Source organism: Mizuhopecten yessoensis, unplaced genomic scaffold, assembly GCF_002113885.1.
Source record: "Mizuhopecten yessoensis strain PY_sf001 unplaced genomic scaffold, ASM211388v2 scaffold11069, whole genome shotgun sequence".
Taxonomy (NCBI): domain Eukaryota; kingdom Metazoa; phylum Mollusca; class Bivalvia; order Pectinida; family Pectinidae; genus Mizuhopecten; species Mizuhopecten yessoensis.
In genome coordinates this window covers 930226-949899 of record NW_018408864.1, presented here as the reverse complement: position 1 = coordinate 949899, position 19674 = coordinate 930226, and the positions used below count along the sequence as shown (strand labels likewise).

Sequence of the window (19674 nt, the reverse complement as noted above, 5' to 3'; positions counted from 1 at the left end):
AAATTCTTTTTTTAGTGAACAAAAAATAACACATTATCTCAAACTCACATCCACACATTTAAACTTGCATCAACTAATTTCATCATCATCATCATCATATTGTCATCGTCAAAATTGTCATTATCTGCTATCATCTTACATCATCATCAACATCATCATCATCATCATCATCAACAATACATTATCTATCATCCACAAAAACATATTATCATTTTCTCACATACGTCACAGGGTGATCCCGTTGTTGCTAGGGAAAATATTTAACACCATCTTGCACGGGGTAGGGAAAGACAGCTGACACACGCTATGATGTCATAATAATGGATTGTTGACGTGCCGTCATTTTATTGTTTCCGTGATGTAATACAATTGTTGTGTACGGGAAAACATCCGTCTCAACCTATGGCTTTGGGGTTTGCTGGAAGAATAAGATCGATGTTTATTTCGACTGAAATTGGTTTATTTGTATGTATGCGAGAAAATAATCAAAATTGGGTCTGTTCCATAGACAAGGATATCTCAACCCCATAAGGGCTGGACAGCCAAACTCTTACACTCGGGTTGAGATATCCCTGTCCGCGGATCAGACCCATAAAAGATTATATTAATCCTCATCACATTCTCATTCCAATCAGATGAACGCATGCGCAGGCACTTTCATCGTTTAATGGCATATTAGATGAACGCATTCGCAGACGCTTTCATCGATTTACAACAAAATTTAGTAGTTTTTAGCTCACCTGGTCCGACGGACAATGATGAGCTTATGCCATACCATAGCGTCCGTCGTCCGTCAACTTTACACTACTTGTCATGAACCACTGAGCGGATTTTAACAAAATTTAGGCTGAAGTATCCTTGAGTGGAGGCGAACTAATTTTGTATAAACCGTGGGTCTGGCCCCCCAGGGGCCTGAGGGGCGGGGCCCAATAGGGGAAACATAGCAAATTGTTCTTTAAAATCCTTCTTCTGTAGGAATGAAAGTATTTGGTGTGGAGCATCCTTGGGTAAAGCGAAACCAAATTTGTATAAACCATGGGTCTGGCCCCCCAGGGGCCTGAGGGGCGGGGCCTTATAGGGGAAACATAGCAAATTATTCTTTAAAATCATTCTTCTTCTGTAGGAATGAAAGTATTTGGTGTGGAGCATCCTTGGGTAAAGCGAAACCAAATTTGTATAAACCATGGGTCTGGCCCCCCAGGGGCCTGAGGGGCGGGGCCTTATAGGGGAAACATAGCAAATTATTCTTTAAAATCATTCTTCTTCTGTAGGAATGAAAGTATTTGGTGTGGAGCATCCTTGGGTAAAGCGAAACCAAATTTGTATAAACCATGGGTCTGGCCCCCCAGGGGCCTGAGGGGCGGGGCCCAATAGGGGGAAATATAGCTAATTCTTCAAAATTCTTCTTCCGTAGGAATGAAAGGATTTGTTCCATATTTGGTCTGAAGCATCCTTGGGTTAAAGGGATCCAATTTTGTATAAACCGTGGGTCTGGCCCCCAAGGGGCATGAGGGGCGGGCCCAAACATAGCAAATTATTATTTAAAATCTTTCTTCTTCTGTAGGAATGAAAGGATCTGGTCCATATTTTGTCGGAAGCATCATTGGGTAAAGGGAAACCAATTTTGTATAAAAGGTGGGTGTGGCCTTCCTGGGACCTGAGGGGCGGGGCCCAATAGGGGAAATAGAGGTAAAACCTTTATAATCCTTCTTCTACCATAGGGATTAAGGGATTTTATCCTTATTCTGTCTGGAGCATCCTTGGGCAAAAGGGACTCAATTTCGTATAAACAGCGAGTGTGGCCTCCCTGAGGCAGAACACTGGGGCCCAATAGGGGTAAAGATTCAAAATCCGTTATCTTCTGTAGGAATGACAGAATTTGGTATGAAGCATCCTTGGGCCAAGGGGACTCAATTTTGTATAAGCAGTGGGTGTGGGCTTCCAGGGGGCAGACGGGCTAGGCCCAATAGGAGAAATAGAGGTAAAACCTTTAAAATCCTTCTTTGACCTCGGGATTAAGGGATTTTATCGTTATTTAGTCTGGAGCATGCTTGGACCAATGGGACTCAATTATGTATAATTGATGGGTATGACCCCTAGGGGTGGGGCTCTGTTTGAAGTTTGTTCTCGCTATATATCTCAAGTACTGGATGGATCTTTCTGAAATTTCATATGACAGCACCTACCATGGAGTGCTATATCTTTACTTCATACCAATTATTTTAAACATATTCAGGTGAGCGATACAGGCCCTCTGGGCCTCTTGTTTCATTCTCACATCACACACACTCGTACATACATCCAGACAGAGAATTTGACTAGTACATCTAAAAATATAACAAGAGGCCCAATGGGCCTGCATCGCTGACCTGGTATTAATCTCAAATTTGTAACCTTAAAAGTCAACTAAAATAAAGCTACTGGCAAAGTATCAGTATTTATGACTAAGTCATTCAAAAGAACCTGTTAAAAGATTTAAAAACATTTAACCCCTGTAACCTTGAAAGGTCATTATGTTGGACAAACTTTATAGCCTTCATCTCAGCATGCAACTTACAAAATATCACCACCCTAGACCTTTTGTTTATTGAGATTAGGTCATTTAAATGTTTATACATACTTGACTAAATGTGACCTTGAAAGTGGGTCAAGGCCATTCAAATGAAAAAAGCTTGATAGCCCTTCATCCAAGCATACTTTTATTCAGAAGAAGTCATTCAAAGATTTTTAATATATGTGACCATTGATACCTTGAATAAATATCAAGGTTATTAATTTTAACAAAATTGGTAGCCCTTTATCCCAACATGCAAATGGCCAAATATCAACATTCTGGGCCTTATGGTTATTAAGAAGAAGTTGTTGAAAGTAAAATATTGACGACGGACGACACGTCACGGCATAAGCTCACTTGGCCCTTCACAGGTTTGAAAAGTTAATTACAGGCGAAACTGAAAAAGGGGACATTGAAGGTGAATGCAGGTTATAGGACTGTCCTGGTTGAACTTTCATGGTCAATAATTCCAGAGCAGCTGTTGATTTTCTCCTGCAAAGCTATCTTCTTTTCCCTGTAATCTTTTATATTCAGATACTTTTCCTTCTCCAAAAGAAAAAACTCCTATTGGTGGTCGCCTGTACTGTCATTGTTACCTGTAAATAAAGTGTTTTGACTTATAACTGTACTGATTACACTTATACTGTATTTTATATATTTAAATCCATCAATGAATGATTGTCACAAGGTAAAAAGAAAATATTTGGCATCTCTCTCTCTCCTAAGAATGTATGCAAACATACATAGAGATTTCTTCCTACTCTTCTTGAATTGAAGACTGGGTAGACAATTTGGTCTGTTAGCCTCTTCCACTCTTGTATTAAACAATATTGAAGTTTTATGACTGAAAGAAGAAAGGGAAATCAGTGTCCATAAACATGTCCATCTACACAGGTATTGTCCAACAAACTGATTCCAATATACCCTCAACCAACTGTGTAATCCGGGGTAAGAGGCTATAGTTACACTTACTTGAACCCTGATAGGTCAACAAGGACCTTGCCATGCGCCTGGATATAATTGCTATGATCTATTTTTAATAACAGTGACCTTGACCTTATACACTTTTTTTAAAATTCCTATTGCATCTACATATATCACAGTGTATCGCCATGTCAGACAGACACACAGATGGACACCTTGTTTATGTTAGGGCACCCACATCTCCAATGTGGGACCTTCATAAGAGACCACCAGTGGTGTTTTTGAAGTTTCAACAAAGCCTGCTGGCAGTTTAGAAGAATTTAAAAAAATGTATAGATAAATGGACAGAAAGAGACTTTAACAGTTCGCTAAAAAGTAAAATAAAAAAACAAGCTTTGTTACCGGAGCAACTGCTGACTGCTGCTTCCTCCTCTGTAGGAAAGTAATGAAGTTAAAGATTAACAGAATGTACTAATTGTGTTTACTTCTATTTTCAATTTTGTCGTTCCTTTAAAAACCAAGGATTTAATTAGATATATTTTTGTTTTCGAGGATGCAATGCAAATGTTATAACAAGTGCTGTCTCTTATTTATAGTACATGTATTTGAACAGTAATAACATTAATATTATGACCATTAAGGTATGAATATGTACATGAAATAGCAAACTTATACTGATTAACTTTTATAAAACAATTCTTCAATAACACTCTTATAAATATGATACCATTAGTAACTGAACACCAAAATAAACCGTTTTAAAGAATATCTGATACCCGGTAAGAGAGATATTGAATTTTGGGACCCATTATATGTGTCAATTTACGCATAATATACTCGCCAGTGTACAATATAAACAATATACATAATATACTTGGTATAAAACAGCGCCAGCTTGGAGCTTCACTTGCCTCCAATACTGATGTACCCTCTGAAGAAAAGGATTTTTTTAGGCAATAGAGCACAACAAAATAAATTTCGACCCGCCCCTTTTCACCTGGAGGGGTCACACCCTCCAATTATACAAAATTGTAATCCCCTTTACCAAAGGATGCTCTAGACCAAATTTGGATTAAAACATCATTCCAATGGTACAGATGAAGAATGATTTTGAAGAGATAAACCCCAAATGTTTAGAAAATGTGCACAAATATTTCAATCATCTGTTAATAAGTTTTGTTAAGACGGATCAACAAAAAGACAAAGAAGGATGTTTGTTGTTTTCATACCTTTCTCCAATGCTGTAAGACTCGATGCTTTTTTGGTCTGTTGCACAGCTGTGTCGACACCTCCTACAACCCCTTCAACAGCACTCCTTGTAAATATTCCAATAATCTATATAAAGACATATTTAAGTTTTTCAATATACATTTTGCCAACACCCTGAAATAAATACCCTAACTCAAAATTGAATCCCCCCCCCCCCCCCCCCCCCCCCCCCCCTACCTACGTACCCAAAGTGATAACGGGAAATATGTCTGTTGCTAGTTTGTTGTTGTGATGGGTTTACTCACTATTTTTTCCCAGGGCTTTGCATCATCTTCCATGTATGGACCCCCACCAGTAGCCTGTCGCTCCCGTATCCTTTGTGCTTCTTTTCTTTTAGTGAGGCTGCTAATATCCTGCCACTTCTTTTTCACATCACCAACATCTCTGTTGGTTTCAGTGCTGTTGGCAGCATTTACTCTGAAACAGTTAATTTATATCTTATATGTTAAACACAGAAGAGTACCACATATGCTTATACCATATGACTCTATAACAAGAGGCCCAAAGGGCCTGTATCCCTCACCTAGATCTTTATGCCATGCAATCATATATATGGCTATGGGTTCAGGACCACAACCATTTCAAAGTTATGAACAAATAATTAAGTCCTTGAAGAGGGGCCAGACCCAAGGGTCAATATAAATATCATGATTTAGTTTATCTCTTGATGCCCAGCAATGGTATATATGGTTATGGGTTGAGGATTTCAATTGTTTCAAAGGTATAGCTCGGGCATTAAGTCCCGATGAGTTGGACCAGTTCCCAGGGTCAACTTTTAAAATATAATTGATGGCATGTTGATGCTCAGCAATTGTATACTTGGATTTGGATCTTGATAATGTCAAAGTCAGAAATTATTTTAGCCTAGCCCCTCACTTTCCCTAAGAGTTCATTTATACAATTTTGAATCCCCACCACCTAAGCATGCTTCCAACCAAATATGGTTGATATCGATTATGAAAAGAAGTTATTTTAAGCAATATGGCCAAATTAATCCTTTCTGGTCCGGCCCCTCAGCCCCTCCATTTATACAATTTTGAATCCACACCACCTTGGCATGATTCTAGTCCAATTTGTTGAATTCTAAACTGCGGATAAGGAAAATAAGTCGTTTGAAGAAATTGTTAGCAGATGGAAAGACAGCGGAGGGACAGATGATAGACCCCACAGTATGGCATTAAAAAATTGGTTAGTCCAGAGATAGTAGTATATATACATGTACCTCTCTAGTTACTCTGATATTACTTTTTGTTATACAATATACAATTGTACATGAATACACAACATTCAGTACATGTACATGTTGATGGCTGATTTAGAAAATACTCCCCCTTGAAATTATTTGATTTTATTGCAAAAATGGTACAGAAGAAATGTTCTTTTCATCAAATTGTAAACCTGGAAATCTTATTCGCACGAAAGGTATAAACTGATTTGATTACATTAAAATTCAATGTGACACTAGCTATATGTTATCTCCACGGTAACAATCTTTACCTGAATATTTGTCCTTAGTTTTTGACTGGTGCATGATTCTATAGGTGTGTGTGTTACACTACCTAAGACTCTCAAATGGTTTACAAACTAGGTGTTAAAATATAGTTGACACTAATTCATAGCCCATCCCAGCAACAATTAATGGGTCAGTGGAACCATGATAGAGCCTTTTGTACCTGTAGGTCAGTGGTCAATAATAATAACCACACCTTGGGCACAGGTGCTACAATGAAAGAACTTAAAGGTGTTTGCAAAAGGAAATTAATTATCACTTTACGCATCAATGAATAACTCTGTGGGAGATTATCTTACCTAACCAACTTACAGTACCACTACTAGCACTAGGAGTTTATTTTGATTGGACAATGAACATTTATATTTTTTAGTCATTTTAAATTTATTCTGAGATTTATTTTTATGATACACTTTCATGTCGTTAAGTTTATTTTCTTACAAGAAACTTATACATTTACAGGATCATAATTAATCTTTAGTTACTTTTTTTATTAAGCTAACTATAAATAAAAAATAAACAAAGAGATCCATTAAAAAACAGTGCCATCCCCTGAAACAATCTGGATCTGCCCCTATTATGCTTAATTCCCCCTTCCACCAATACCGTCTACTCTTTAACTCCAGTGCGTTTGTTTACAACTGTACTGTATCGATAAAAAAAATCTTCCTAGCCTTATGAAATACAGTCCATTATTATGACTAAATACTTGACATTTTAGGAGAAACCCATGACAGGGCTGCAAACAAAATCAAAAACAAATATCGTACTGTATTACTGTAGCCTAGACATAGGGATTCGTTACAAATGTCTTATACACATATGCTGTACTGATTTGGGTCACATCACGCATATACATAACATACTGTATGTGTATTAGTATCAAATACGTGTGACGAACAACCCTGTGGACTAACCGTTACTGAAATAGTGGTAGACAAATTACAAAAGAAATGTATAAAAAGGGTTAGTCCTAAATAACTGACTCTCATTTATTAACATTGGTGGGTTTCTGTCCCGTCAAACATTTTTAACGGGAGACTAATTATTTCGGACTACTGTCAAAAATGCTGTATGTGAATGGGGTCCGTACGTACGTACGTCTCTTCTGTATTGTACTTACCATGAGGTTATCTCCAACCAACACTTGTTCTTCATGTCATTTGTTAGTGAAACGAGAAACGCGTGTTACGACTGCGCAAGATGCGATAAGGTCGTTGTGAGGAAGCTTTTTATCTAAAGTCAAATCGTAAGTGTGTTCGTAAAGAAAAATCCTAAGGTTTGTCTTAAGACTACTTTCGTGAAACTGACTTACGAATTCCCTTACGATAATCCTAACTCAAAATCTTACGACAAATCGTAAGATTTTTAGCTCACCTGGCACAAAGTGCACATAGTCAAGGTCACAGGGGTCAAATATGTTAAAAACTTTAAACAACTTGTTGGCCAGTAGCATGCTGAGATAAAGGGCTACAAAGTTTGTTCAAATAAATGACCTTCAATTATATTCAAGGTCACAGGGGTCAATTGTCTTAAAAAACATTTAAAAAGACTTATTCTCAAGAACCAAAATGCCCAGGGTGATGATGTTTGGCCAGAAGCATGCTGGGCTAAAGGGCTATCAGGTTTGTTCAAATGAATGGCCTTCACCCATATTCAAGGTCACAGGGGTCAAATATGTTAAAAACTTTAAACAACTTCTTCTCAATAACCAAAATGCCCAGAGTGATGATATTTAGTCAGAAGCATACTAGGATCAAGGGCTACCAAGTTTGTTTAAATGTATGACCTTAAATCATATTCAAGGTCACAAGGAGCAAATATGTTCAAAATATTTAAACAACTTGTTCTGAATAACTTAAATGCTTAGGATGTTGATATTTAGTCAATAGCATGCTGGGATCAAGGACTACTATGTTTGTTAAAGTGAATGACTTTGACTTATATTCAAGGTCACAGGGGTCAAATTTGTTAAAAATCTTTAAACAACCTCTTCTGAAATATGTTCAAAATAGTTAAACAACTTGTTATGAATAACTTAAATGCTTAGGATGTTGATATTTAGTCAATAACATGCTGGGATCAAGGACTATTATGTTTGTTAAAGTAGGATGTTGGTACTTTGCAAGTTGCATCCTGAGATGAAAGGCTATAAAATGTGTTCAACATAATGACTTTGTTCGACTTTCAATCACAGGGGTGAAATGTTTAAAAATAAAGAAGGTTCTTTTGAATGAATTTTAATCATAAATACTGATATTTTGCCTGTAGCTTTATTTTAGATCACTTTTAATGTTACAAGTAAGAGATTTATACCAGGTGAGCGATGCAGGCCCATTGGGCCTCTCGTTTGTTAAAAAAACTCACTTGAGAAAAGGGAGTAGATTAATTGCACACGTTTATATCCCCTATATTGTAAATAGTTTTTTTGTGAGCCAGAAGGTGTTATTCAGACCACGTAGTGTGTATTTACCGTAGCCTGGGGGTTTGGTGATGTTGTGTATTGTGACTGTTTCATGTTGAACTTTTTGTTCCTGGTCATAATGGCAGTTGTTATGAGGTTTAGTTTTGAACTTTGTGTTCCAAACTTGATTATATAATGTAAACATAAATAATTGAGGACGGTGTGTTCAATGCTAGAACTGTGTGTCCAATGCTATCGGCTACACCGATGTTATAGTGAGAACTGTGTGTTCAAACCTGATTGTAGTGTAGGTGTAACCGCAATATGTCATTACAAATATACAACAAAATAGTCCAATCAGGTATGGTTTTATCACACCAAACATTTTATGTTGAGAAAGGCCAATGTCTGCAGGGTTTAATGTTGCTTTAGTTATTTTTCGTCGAAAATGTCTTCATTCAATTACCTGATACTTTAACCATGCGGAGAAAAAAATTGAAATAATTGCGAGAAGATAGAGTTGTATTATCTGCTGCCAGAATTTCTTTCAGTGTTAAATTGGCATCACGCTGAAGTACCTTTTTTTTGTGTCTTTTGTTTATATACTACATAAACATATCAAGTGAGACTCCTTATGGAAAATAACGATCGGATTTGGCTGAAATAGATTCATAAAAATGATTAAATCTAAGATAATCATCGGTATTTCTACCTGTCTGACCAACGTTATGTGCAGAGATTTCCCTCTACTAGCGCATGTGCATAGTACACCATTTCTTTGTAAACAAAATGACTGGCCGTGTGAAGTAAGCGAAAGAAAAGTGTTGTACCGTGTCAGCTACGAAGCGAAAAGCTGCCAAATGGTCAAAAGATAGCGCAAGGGGTACGTTACGGAATCATTATTGCCAGTGGGAAGTAGTCAAAGCAGAAAATAACTGCCCTATCAGTTAGTACGGTGTATGTATTCTTCCGGATAGCCAGTTAAGCTGAAATGAAATCGACAGAAATGCTAGCGCTGTTTATGTTATGAATAAATATCTAAAACTATTACCCTCGCTAGTATCATTGTGTGAGTTTGAACACAGATGAACTTAGTTTAATATGTTAATGGGCATGTATCGGAGAGAGTTTACTTTGTGTTTCTATAATTATACAGTGGTTTATGCGAAAGGAAGGGATAAGTGACTGGTTAGTTTGATTTTGCCATGATGCCCTCTAAGGGATAACTGTTGTGATGGCCACGGCGTATTCTGTTTCCTCCTCTGTCGGTACTCGGGGTCAAATAAGATTAGGGCTGTAACGATACACCTATGCCACGATACGATACGTATCACGATATCTACCCACGATACGATACAGAAATGTTATGCTTCCTCTTCAAATGCGTCGCCATGTTTGATGTGTTCCCCGACTTGTAACTTAAAGCTACGAAATATATGCGGAAAGTGGAGAGTGCTGCTTCATTGATTGTACATTATGTAAAGGGACACCACTGCTGAATTAATTATTGAAATATAAATTAATTAACTTGATTTTTCAAATGTGCATAACTTGAAAAATATATGTAATATGTGAATGAAAGTTATATGAAAATTGTTCAATATTGTCTCTAGTTTACATTAACATTTTCAATTCTAAAGTTGCTTCATTGTTTACCTGTACAGGTGTTAATAAAGATAAAAAAAAAGGTGAAACTTTTAATTAATCGGATTTAAGCCCCAGAAAGATAATTTTAAAATTATGTTTGTCAGCAAATGTGATTGGCAAATGATAACAGAGATTCTAAATTTCCTTCATGAAAGACGCCATACATTTACACGGGAGATTATCAAGTGAAAAGGTCAGGTATTTCATCAAGAATAGCATGTGATTTGCTACAGGTTTCAAGTCGTCATTAAATATATTTACTGTCACAGTCGGCATATAGATATATATTACATGTAGCTACGGTCTAGGTTATGATTAAATCATCGATATATAGTTTAAAGAAATTAATCGGCTCAAAACGTATTGATATGTTCAAATCGGCCTCACCTGCAGACGACATGTGCGCCTCGGTCCGACGATATTTTCCTGTTTGCGTAGGGCACAAAATTAAAGCCGTTCATTGGAAAGTTACATATTATGTTACACCGAATTATTTCCACATCAACCGTGTCAAACCCTTCAAAACCTTTATTATCATCGTAGGTGACGCTGGTGAATAAATTTTACGTTACACTTGTGTGGTTAAATTCCGGAAGTCGGGTATTTCTAAAAACCGAACCGAACCGAAACACGGAAAAATATACCGTAAACCGAACCGAAGCAATTTAGCGCGGTTTTCGGTGCACCGCGGTGTATCGTTACAGCCCTAAAAAGATACGTGCACTATTAGATTTACATAATATATAATATCACCGGGATCATATAAATGGTATGATTTAATTATATTGCTGAATTAAACGGGTTTTTTTTGTTTTGACATGCAATATTTAAATTAGTACTAATAAGAATACCCTGCCTCAATATATGAAAAAAAAATCGCTCTTCGTCAGAAAGCTACGTTATCGCAGCTAGATTAAAAATGTCAAAATGACGGACCAGGATGAATAACTGAGGAAGGAGAACCTACTTCTAGTAAATAGGATCGTATAACATTTTTTTTAAATCGTAATTTTTCAACAGTTCATGTTTGCATAAGATGTTGACTTAGAATGTATGATCATGTAACAACCTTTTCTCTATAAAGAATTAATTTTCGACTTCAGAGAGAATCGGAATACGTATTGAACACATATTTCATTATGATAACTACGGCTTCTGTTTCGGACAAAGGGAACTGATTCAAGAAAAGTTGTCTCAACATAACAAAGGTCCATTTACAAGTATGCTTTAATCTCTGTAAAGTATTGAAAACAAATATAATTATCAAGTATCTCAACAGTGAAAGTGGGAAAGAGAGAGTATACATACATTTATATGCATGGTCTAGAAAAACAAAATTGGCCAAAGACATGTAATAAATAAATTCACAAACGTTTTCTCTTTTTTTTATACGCGTGTAGTTTGTCATTGCATATATGTAAACATTTGAAAAGGGATATTCGTCTCGTCAATATTCCTTTTTACAGAAAGGTTTGTCCCATGGTTGAGGGAAGGTGTTTAGCCCCGTACCATCTGTACCGGTCACATTCCGGTACTAAATTAAATATATATTTATATATATGTTTATGCCTATTATCATTGTTGACATTTAATTGTAAATGAATGACGGGAGAAGGCTGTGATAAATTATAAAAGCTTGTGCTCCATCCCTTATTCAATTTTATTGGCAACAAATGTATGTTTAAAGCTAAATAAATTTAAATTCTGAATATTTGCAAGTGTGCAATTCACTTCTGATGATGAATAATTATTGTTCTATAAGTTTAAATACGGACTTAGAAATCATATTACTTGGTTTCATAGTGCGGTTAGAAGTTGCAGTTGCCTGACGGTCCCTCTCTTGGGGCCCCTTTGGAAACCGTTTCATCTCGCTAACACCACTTGTGTAGTCAGGTGACGTTATCGGCGCTATTTTTAGCAGGGCTTTCCCGAACAATTCAAGTGGTCAAACTGGACATTTGGAACGGACTATGAATATGGGGATAGCGAGGTAACATAAGTGGAAGTGCATACAATACATACATTCATTAAAAAAAATATGGCTTTTCACGTGATGTCCCTTTAATTAAGGTTGATATAAGCCATATATTTGGCCTCCTTCCACATAACTTAACCCCAGGGTTTGCTTATGTTAATAGAGGCCAGTGGGTTTTTGGCCTCCTCCCACATAATCAAACCGTGGGTTAGAGTCGCTTATGCCCTTATTAAAAGTGGCCTTTTTCAACAAAAATTATGGCTAATTTCAGCATAATCTAAGTCTATTAGGTAGCATGTCACAATTTTAACAAATCTTTATTATTGAATATCTCAATTTATCATCAGAGGGTTTTGGTCAAAATCACAAATATTTTACACACTAACAAGGCAAACAGGTTTATCGAAGCGATTTTTACAAAACAACATTTTTTAATTTTTTATTACTTTTCCAATTATCGTGAAGAAAACAATACTGACGTCAGTATTTATGCCCGAAAAAGATGTTTCAAAATTTTAAACAATCGCTTACCTACTTGTCTTAGTAAAAACATACAAAATATTTGAAACCGCGTCCTGTTTGTTTGTTTACAGAATAACTTTTAAGCTATTTTCGTAATTCATTATATCACAGTATCACCATTTTGGCTCCTATTTTAAAACAAATCAGTGTGCTGAAACTTGACACATTTGCAAACAGTTTTATGCTCCTTTTAGATATGGAAAAGACTTATTTTTGAGAATTTATTTTGAAGGTCGGAACTTTCCTTTCATTTAAAATTTTATAATGCAAAAAATTAAATAATCAAAGTTAATAAAAAAAAAATCGAAAATAAACTTATATTTTATACTGAATTCTTTTTATCACTTCATTAGGACTTTAATTCCTTCTAAAATCGTCTAAAACGACTGTTTTAGTATAAAATGTTCCAAACTATCGATTTCTACATCTGGGTTACCCTAACCTTATACCAAAATCTGAAATGATTCTGTGCAGAAATATGGAACAAAATACATTTAAAAATTTTAGGAATTAGTATTGTGCTACCTACAAGTGCAACATAAAATGACATTATTAAACCCTGACCCTGGAACTGTACTTTCAACATAAGGTTAGGGTAAGAATTAGCTTATGTTGCAAAAAGTAAAGACAAAAATATTGAGTTAGGGTTTTTGTTTATTTTTTTGTTAGGGTTATGAGAAATACGTTTTTTCGTTACTATGCTACTTTTGTTGACATATCATTGATAGTTTCTGTTAATGTACCAAAACAACTAATCCCATAGTTGTAGATCTCTGAAAATGATTATTTTTATGTTAACCCCGACCCAATTTCAGTTTTCCATAAAATTGAATTTTGCTTTGATTTAACTGTTAAATCAACGTGCAATTTGTCTGTCTTGGTTTTTTTCTTATCAAATGCATCACAATCTTCTAAAATAGAACGGCTGTAATAAAATAAAAATATGTGTAATGTTAACCCTGCATATTGGGATTTTACAACATAATATGTATAATGTTAACCCTGCATATTGGGTTTTTACAACATAATATGCAAGGTATATGACCATGGATAAAGCAACGAATTTTTCTTTTTTCTTTTTTATTTTTATTTATATAAATATAACTAGTGAATTATAAAAAGGAAACAGTCTGTATAGATTGAACAATTAATGAAATATGTCGATTTATATTGGCTGGTTTTTCGCAACATAAGCTAACCCTAACCCTGACTTATGTTGCTAAACGGCAATATGGTCATAACACAACATAAGCCTGGGTTAAGATTCTCTGTGAGATTGATTAATAACCTCTGGTCTGATTTTGGAAACGCTCTTCTAGCACGATTTAGTGTGATATCAAGGGATGAACGTCCAACGGCCTGGTCTTCACTGGGAGTGTTGTCGCTTACCTCAGGGTTCGAAGAAGGACAGTTGAGTTCAGGATCTTGTATTGCTGGTGCCTCTACATCTGGCAAGGCTGTCAAGCTGTTTGAAATTAGCTTAGAGACCGACACAGCCTCACACTGCCAGTCGTGCAACTCGTGAGTGGGCGTCAGCGGTGGACGGCAGGTGCATCATGTCATGCGACACCAGCGCTTGCCGTGCTTGTGGTTCCTGTTGACGCACGGCCAACTTCCGGATCCAGATGCCGGTCAGTAAAGAAATATACTAAAGTTCATCTTTTCCAGCTCCTTTACGAACCCGGGTAGTGTTTTGCTTACTCGCAGGTAACTTTTTAACATCTTGTACATTTCTGTCGAAACGGCAATCACTGCTGGCGTCCGGTATCCGGTCTTGTGGCCGGCGACATTCATGATATAGGTTTGGTCTATACGAGTAGCGTATTCGAACGATCTGAGAGTCAAAGAACACAAGGCACCAGAGCACTGCGCGTTTTGGAAAAGTAGATGTAGAAACAGATAGTTCCTCATCAAGCAATTGGGGTTGCCATGTCTCGATGCTCTACCATCCGGAAGTATTCCTCCGCCCTGGTCGCAACACTTGATTTGTTGAATCCTGTCATGTCGCTTACACTGACCCCTTCATCAAGGTCGATTACTCTTCCTTCCACTACACGTTTTGATCATTCCAATAGCATTATTACATCTATCTATAGCAGTTTCAACTTTAGTCGCCGCCTCTGCTGCTGATTGTTTTTTTATGATCAACAAGCTGACGAACTCTTCAAGTGTTCCTAAATACGATTGAAAGGTTCCTGGAAGTTTGACTTCCCAGAAATCCTGCAACCATCTTGAAAGGATTTTGTCACAATCTAAAAATGAGGATATGTCATATTCATCAGTCTCATTGTCCCAGATGACTTTGAGTTGTTGAATGTTTTGATTGGCAACCTCTTCACATTTGCACCTCTCTGGTGAGATAAGGTACGCCTAGAAGGCGTTTAACGTCTGCTGCTTACAAGATGGCTCAGTGGTAATGTGTTGTTCGATTATCAACCTATGTGAATGCTCCTGGGTCAGTCGATACACACTCATCAAGTGTTTGTCCAGGCGCTTGACAATCGCTGGGCAGTTTGACACCATGCATTACTTGTAGTGTTTTTTTCATAGTGTTTGTTGCACTGACTGCCCTGTTCGCGGCCGCCGCTTGAAGATATCTTCAATATCCTGGGCATTCCGCATGTGCCTTGCCATGTCCCTAACTTAGATAAGGCATAAACGGCATTGCTGCCGCAGGCTCGGCTTTGTAGCAGTTTGCTGCCTTGACCTACGCCGGAGGTAATGACGTATTGTTGTGCGCATTTACTGTTGCCATGCTTTTCCCGTTGCGATCTTTCACAATCTACAGGTATAACGCTCAAAACCCTCTCTTTGGGATTAGGCCGTATCACGTCATCAGAGATAAAATTATCCTCCTCGCCGGAAAAGGGTTTGTAAGTTTGATCGTTGTTTGAATCATCCCCTTCATTTCAATATCAAAGACTTCTGCGAATGGTTTCTCTCATTCGAATTTTTTTTTTTTTAGTATGCTGTTCGGTTTTTCCTCACCGGCGCGTTTCCTTCACTAGATGTTCATCTTATCTGGCCCATCTGTGACACTGTCTCGGGCGCATCTGTGACACTGTCTGCTGTCTCGGGCGCATCTGGTAGCATCTTATTTCGCGCACCTGTGACACTGTCTGCTGTCTCGGGCGCATCTATTAGGCTTTCCTATTATCTGGCGCATCTGTGACACTGTCTGCTGTCTCGGGCGCATCTGTGACACTGTCTGCTGTCTCGGGCGCATCTGGTAGCATCTTATTTCGCGCACCTGTGACACTGTCTGCTGTCTCGGGCGCATCTATTAGGCTTTCCTATTATCTGGCGCATCTGTGACACTGTCTGCTGTCTCGGGCGCATCTGTGACACTGTCTGCTGTCTCGGGCGCATCTGGTAGCATCTTATTTCGCGCACCTGTGACACTATCTGCTGTTACGGGCGCATCTGGTAGTATCTGCCTCCGCTGTCACCTCCCTTTTTTTCTACTCGTAGCCTTTTTACGCCTTGGCATAAAGGAAACTCTAACCCTGTAATGGTCATGTCAACTTTTCAGTATGGGAAATACCATTCTCGTTAATATGCTAGTTTCGTCAAATTTTAATAGTTAATATCAATCTTTATATTATAGCAACACTTTTCCGTGTAGTAGGCTTCCAAAAACCGATATTTTATGTTAACTCTGGTCCAATGTCAGTTTTCAACATAATTGAATTTAGATTTTAATAAATTATTTAACCAAGGTATAATTGTTTTGTCTTATGTTTTTCCATATACACCACAATCTCCTTAAATAGTACGGTTATGATATAAATAGTATATGTGTGATGTTAACCCTGCGTATAGTAATTTTACAACATAATATGTGCAAGGTATGTGACCGTAGAAAAAACAACGAAAACACAAAAGCTTTTTTTATTTTTTTTTGAATATAGGAATGTCGAGTTAGTTTCAACAAATACAACAATCTGTATAGCGAGTGTATAGGGTGTTAACTGAATGAAATATGTCAATTTATATTTGCGTTATTCGACAAGGTTTTAATATATGATGGTGTGAAGGGGGAGTTGAACGCAAAACGATTATACGCTAATACAATAGTTTTAGATGAAAAGAGACGTTTTAAAACGTGATATATTGACACATTTTAGTATTTAATTATATTAAGTAATTATATGAACAAGGTCATTTATGAACAGAAACTCAGGGTCAGGGTTAGAATATGCTTGTGTATCTATCCGTCTGTTTTTTGTGTACGCATATACACTATGACTGTATGCATTTCAATGTGTTGACAACAAAATAACAGCACTTTAACATGACTTTAACCACTAACACACAGCCCGTCGGATGGGACTATAAAAGGTATCCCGTGTGCGAACTGTCCAATCACGCACGGAAAAGATCCCTCTGGATTTTTTCGAAAAAGAGTAGGCGAGTAGCGCCGACACAGAGGATAGCGTTAGATTTGTCTTCGGCCGATAGAACTAGGATATCTTTATTAGACAATTAGAAGGACTTTAAATATATATAAACCAACAAAATTCATAGAATAGGCAGGCGCTGGTGGTGGCTCAGTACCTCATTTCCGGTCCCGAAGTTCCATACTACACTACGAGTGTTAGGTATTAAGGCAATTATTAGGCATAGGAGCCGTCTTACAAAACCTAGACTTATACAGTTAACACATATAGTATAGACGGCTCCTTCTCTAACCTGTCCCCCTCTTCTATCCCTTCACTCCATACTTTATCCTTTCTACTTATTTTCCTTCTTTTTTTCGTCTGCTGAATAACCGAACTACTCGGTGGTGATGGGACGTAAAACCTACCAATCAATCAATTATCGAGTCAAAAGGTATATCAAATCTTATCTTAAATTGACTTTGAAAAGTGGCTATTTTGCCACTTAATATTTTTATTATGACCAACAGAAAATATTTCACTTTGTTTACATGTTGATTTCAACATTACATCTCAATAATGAAATTGAGCTACCAGTACCTATGATATAACTAAGGTGACCGCTAAGGCCCTTTGGCCTCTTGTCAATTATGTTTTATTTTTGGGTTAGGATTAAGTTTTTTAATGTTGTACATTTTCGGACAGTATATACGGAATTGCCATAACGAGATTATGACTAGTTTGGTAGAGTTTAACAAAAGAATACTTTTTTACTATTTTATTCTTCGTTTTTGTGTCTGGGATTAGAAATTAAGTGGCGAAAATACCTCTCTGCAAGTTTGGAAGGAGGTTCTGGAAAACCGTTTTTTGTGATGAAAGCGCTGGACATTTCTCTTTCTTTACATACAAAGCTTATTTATAAACCTTGCAAATAACTACGGATATAAATCTTTTCAAAAGTGTGGTCTATTCACAACACAAGTGGCTTTTTTATGTGCTTCTAGGAAAAGTGATTATTTTAAAAATTGGATTTTCCAGAAAATTTAGTTAAATCTAGTTTCGTTCGCAACATATCAGAGCATCTTTGTGTGAAATTTGGAGGCTCTATGTCCATTAATAAGGAAACTAGGTATGAAAGCGTGAAAAATGGAATTGTGTTCAGATTTGGTCCAAGCATAGGATAGGTCGATATTATCCGACAACTGCATTTTTTAGGAGTGTTTTTTTATCCTTAAAATACTCCGTGGTTAGAACGGGTCTACTAACGATGTTTTAAAGATCTTCTAACCCCCTGGGGAAAAAACTTTTCTAACCACATTGTCGTTTACGGGGGTGGACCCCATGTGGTCTTATTCAACTAACCGCTCTTTCTAAGTCTAACCTTCACTGCTATTTTATCCCCGAAACACTCTTGCATGATATAAAAAATAGATTGGCACAATCTGACGGCGTGTTTTTTCTAACCCCGATCTCAAACGAAAGAAGTTAGGTGGGCTCGGTGCTTATTAGGGTAAGGTTAGGGTTTAGGGTAAGGATGTTCATACGCAGATAACCTTGGCGAACTCGTCAATGTCAAAATAATAGTGACGTAATTTGCGGGGCCTAATGTTTTTGTAGTGTTATCTGAGCATGCATGACGTTATATGTAACATATCTTTTGAACCCCTCGGACGACGTGTAAAGGATTTGAAATGTAGCTTACATTTGTTAACTTATCGGGATTGTTATTGAAACAATGTGTCCTCTGGGGTCTCCACCTTTGATAAGGACATGAATTCTCTGAGGGAACACAGAAAGCTTTTAATTGTTCCTTGTTTGTATTTCGTATGGCAATTATGAAGCCAGCATTTGTTGAGTATACCCGCATCTTGTATGGTTTTCAAGCCGAAGTCCGCATCAATTTCTTTCCACATAGTGTATATCTGTGTCAGGTGTTGTCTTGTTACTTTCGGATCTTTCTCACGCTCTATTCCCTGAAGCCAGGCGGAGAATTTCTTAAGCACTGGATGCTCGTCTTGCGGGTATCTTACAGTTACAGTGGATGCCGGTATACTTTACCTTTTTGCTATGGATGATGTTGGTAAAATCCTTTCTTCCGGTGCTGTGACATTAGATGTTACTACTGTTGACATCGTTTGTCCTTGACTTGTCGTTGGAAAAACATGTTGACGAGGGAGGAAGTTGTCCACGTCAATTGGCGCAAACTGCGTTTTCTTTGTCAGAAGCTTTGACCGCTCCTTAGAAATGCCGTGATCCATTTGGGGAGCTTGTCTTCTGATTTTTTAATACTAGTGTTCGTTTCTTAGTTGATTCCACATCTGGACTATCTGGATTATAACTAAGATCTGAATCGGTGTCATCCAAATCCTCTTCGTCTTGGAACAAATCTCGATCTGGCTCAATATAGATCCGACACGTCTTCATCATCGGTTGACTTGTCTGCTCCCGCGGTTATTTATTTGATGTCAACTGGTTCCAAGTGCCTTTGGG

At 37.3% G+C, this 19674-nt stretch overlaps 1 protein-coding gene across 1 annotated transcript; it reads right to left on the bottom strand.

Moving 5' to 3' along the window:
- Positions 1–4962: 4962 nt before the first annotated feature.
- Positions 4963–19442, bottom strand: LOC110465288. Its single transcript, XM_021521000.1, has 2 exons — positions 19243–19442; positions 4963–5164 (listed from the first exon to the last, which is right to left on the bottom strand). The coding sequence occupies exons 1-2, from the start codon at positions 19440–19442 to the stop codon at positions 4963–4965; spliced, it is 402 nt and encodes a 133-aa protein (XP_021376675.1).
- Between the last annotated feature and the right edge of the window lie 232 nt (positions 19443–19674).